At 43.4% G+C, this 3743-nt stretch overlaps 1 protein-coding gene across 3 annotated transcripts in view; it reads right to left on the minus strand.

Annotated features, from left to right (window-relative positions):
• Positions 1-3743, minus strand: part of gucy2cb (guanylate cyclase 2Cb) — a 39971-nt gene that overhangs the window by 16857 nt on the left and 19371 nt on the right. For all 3 annotated transcript variants that reach the window (XM_014028403.1, XM_014028394.1, XM_014028410.1), the window contains 2 exons: positions 1471-1585; positions 1102-1243 (listed from right to left, as the gene is read on the minus strand). In XM_014028403.1, coding sequence (XP_013883857.1) covers positions 1102-1243; positions 1471-1585 — 257 coding nt within the window. The remainder of the gene's footprint in view (positions 1-1101; positions 1244-1470; positions 1586-3743) is intronic.

Raw genomic sequence — 3743 nt, forward strand, 5'->3', positions numbered from 1 at the left:
CATAAAAACAGCATTTTAATAACAACTAAAAGTGACATAGATACTTTATGGTATAGTATTTAAATGTATGCCTGAGAGAAACACATAATATTGCCCATTGAAGGGTACTTCCTTGTTTTAGGGGTATGAGCCACATGAGCATTATGGTGGCCCTCAAAAGGCCACATGGAATTAACTTCAACGTTTTGTGTTTAACTTTGACTAAAACATGAAACATCATGTTCTTCGTCTTATTGCTARACTAAGCACCGCTGACYAAACAAATAACTGGGTTCTACTTGMTTTTTGTGCATACAAACAGCGTTTTAACATGTTCTCTTATAAATGCTGAAAACTACGTGTACGACTGACTGTGATGACTGTGGTAGAGGGGTTAGGGGAGTTGTCCTCTAACCGGTGGGTTGCCGGTTCGATTTCRTGTTCCATCTATCTCAGTCGTTGTGTCCTTGYGCTTCACCTGTCTTGCCTACTGGTAGTGGTCAGAGGGCCTGATGGCACCGGTACATGTCAACCCCACCTCTATAGTATAGAGTCTGTTTTTATTAAGGAAAAAAGTGTAGCTGAACAGGAAAATCAGATCTGATTACAGGAACAGTTTCCCCTTAAGAGAAAACCTTCTCATGTCTGAACTGAGTGATGACCTCAGTCTGTCCAACCTTACAGGCCTCTGTCAGATTTCAGGCTGATGTTAGYCTGGCAGAAATTTAGAAGTTCATCCATTTTAACATGGGTTTGCATGTAAAAGTTATAGCTATATTTAACCCAGTGAGAACGATTATTAGTGTTATTTTGACTTTTGTAACTCATTACATTCTGCATTATTTTGTCAAATCTTGTGAAATTCATGAATATCTCTGTAACACGGCAGCAATCCACTTTGATCATGGTTGTGTAGCTGTTAGCTCATCGGTCCTTTCAGGATTAAACTCCAAACTGAGATAGTTCGTTCTGATTTGATTGAGTGCATTATTTTATTTTGCTTGTCAGTGTTGGATCACCTTTAGGCAGAAAAAGACGTTAAATAATGCTAACAGGCTAACATGGTGACATCTGGCAGGTAGACACTCTTCACCACTTCCTGATCTTTTCCTCCATTCTCACCATTAAACGTGGTGTTTCGGAAGTAATTCACGTTCATAAAGTCCATTTGTTGAATTTCCGACTGATTTGTTGAAGAGATTTCTCTCATCACCTGGCCTATCCTCAACACCGCGTCATGGTACGCAGCCATGTAGTCGTTCATCTGCAAAGACACAGGAGAGAGAAATATCTGTCACCTCAAAACAAGTTAAAAACAACCACATCTCTCTGCCAACAAGTGTCTCTTTAACACAAGATAACTCACGGCAATATTTTAGGACTTCAAGTTAAGAGTCCCAATAAAACACGAAGAATAATGTTTTATGATTTCCCTTCCAAGTACAGACAGAACAAAACAAAGTGATGCTTACATCCAGCGTCCCTCCTTACCGTGTTGTTGTCTTTGAGGTCAGAGTTGATTTTGTACTTTCTGGTGTCGGGCATGGTGAGCACCAGCACGTTCCTCATCTCTGGCAGTGATGTTGTGTTGGTGTAGTAAATATCACTGAGCCATGAGGGGGAGGCAGGAGAGACAGTCAAGAACTTTATGAWAAATGTTCTGAACTTCTATATTTCCTACGGACTCCAAAGCACTCTACACTTCAATCATTCACACATTCACACAGTGATGGTGGTGAGCTGTAGCCACAGCTGCCTTGGGGCAGGCTGACAGAGGTGGTGCTGCCTTGCAACACCAGACTGTTTTATTTCAACATACCCCGAGTAACCTTTAACTTTGTAACTAGCCACCATTTAAAAACTGACAATGGTTCGAAATTTTTCCATCTGTCTATCTTCTGCCTTTTATCTGAGACGGGGTTGTGGGGCAACATCTTAAGAGATCCCCAGAACTCCATTCCCAGCACATCCAGGGAGACTCCAAGGCACGCAGGTCTCGCCAACATGGGTCTTCCCCAAGTTTCCTGTCAGCTGGACAGGAGTAGGGGTGCCCAAACCTTTACCCAGAGAGGGCCAAAATGAAGATTGATCCAAGGGCAATGGGCCAAATGCAAAAATATAATTTACAGGGCTTAAAGTTCTCCATCACCACGATGGATTTCCGTCACTTTGAATGTGGCCAGGACGGATTTCCGTCATCTGTAAGGAGGGGGGGGACTCTGGTTGTTTTCTGTTGCGGTCTTGTTAAAGCCACCCAGGTTACCCCTAAACGCTCCACTACTTTCATCAAATGAAACAAACCCCAGCTGACCTTTATCCAATCAGAGCAGAGCYGGTCAGTACAGCAGCAGGTAAAGCAGTCTGCAGGAGCAGAGCAGCGGTCAGTCCTGAGTGAAACCTCTCCTCACTCATTTCTCTCCTTGGACTTTGCTCTATAAAAGTTAACTTTATACTAAATATTTGTGCTCAGAGCGCCGTTATCCAACAGATATGTCCAACTTTATGTGCGTGACCAAACTGCTCGAGCAAAGGCTGCGCATGACATTCAGTTTGTTTGTCCATTGTGCGTTTGCTCTCCTATCCTACAACATTTTATAAGTTATAAAGTGTTCTGCCACATGTCCTGTTTTACTATAATAACGTAAGCGCCAAATATAAACCCCTCCATCGCTAGCGAGGCTGTGCACGTTCTGCACAGTGCGTGCACGCTGTGTGTTAGATCCACTGCTCACTGACAAACATTTGTTTGCCCCATATTAAAGCAAAGATGAATCTCCGTTTAACGTTTACCTCCTAGTCCTCACCTGGGGCCTCATGTATCACCGGTGTGTACACACAAAAACCTTGCGTGCGTCATTATCCACGCAAAACTCCAGATGTATCAAAACTCAACTGAACGTGGAAAAGCGCGCAGCTCCACTCCAACTCCAGGGCTGGTGTCACACGTTTCTGTGGTTCTGGTTCCATWGGCGACACTTAGAGGTGATTCTGAGAAACTGTTCATGATGTGAAAATGTTTATTGTTCACACCAGACACACATGATTAACAGTTATTACATCACATGATTAACAATTATTACATCCACATGGACGCAATTAAATAAAGGACGCATGAAGTTGTGCCAAAAATACATTTAACAGGAACAGATTCAGCCTAACTGGAGGATATAATAGTGTAACACGCAGAGCTTTTATTTATAAACAGATAGAATTTTCTGATGACGAGTGGSTCATCAGCCGTTTTGAGGAAAAATCTTTTTAGTTTGGCACTGCTGCGCTCTGGGAACGTGACGCAGCGAGTAGTCGCTTGCGCCACGCATGAACATGCAGCAGCAGCGATTGAACTGGGGTTTCACAGGAGCTTTCCAGAGGGAGCTGGCAGACCCATCGGGACTGTGTCAGTCCAGTCCACCCAAAGCWGAYTCATGACCAATGGAATCGTCTCATCCATATGATTCTAAAGGCTGAGTTTTGGTCGCGCTCTGGAGCGCGCGCCCTCGCCGGCAGTGGAGGTGTTTCATACTTAGTGTTTGCGTTGTTGTAGATTTCTCCAAAATGACACATGGAAGTACACATTACAAAAGAGGAGCCCAAAGTGGGGCCCGCCTTTGATCTTGCCAAATTTGGCCCACCAAGCCATTTGATTTGGCCCACCAACAGTTGCCAAAGTTACAAGGTTGTAACCTGTTATTCTATGTAGAAACACAGTATTTCTATTTTTCAAATGACTATATACACTCACCGGCCACTTTATTAGGTACACC

Source organism: Austrofundulus limnaeus, unplaced genomic scaffold (assembly GCF_001266775.1).
Source record: "Austrofundulus limnaeus strain Quisiro unplaced genomic scaffold, Austrofundulus_limnaeus-1.0 Scaffold5, whole genome shotgun sequence".
Lineage (NCBI taxonomy): Eukaryota > Metazoa > Chordata > Actinopteri > Cyprinodontiformes > Rivulidae > Austrofundulus > Austrofundulus limnaeus.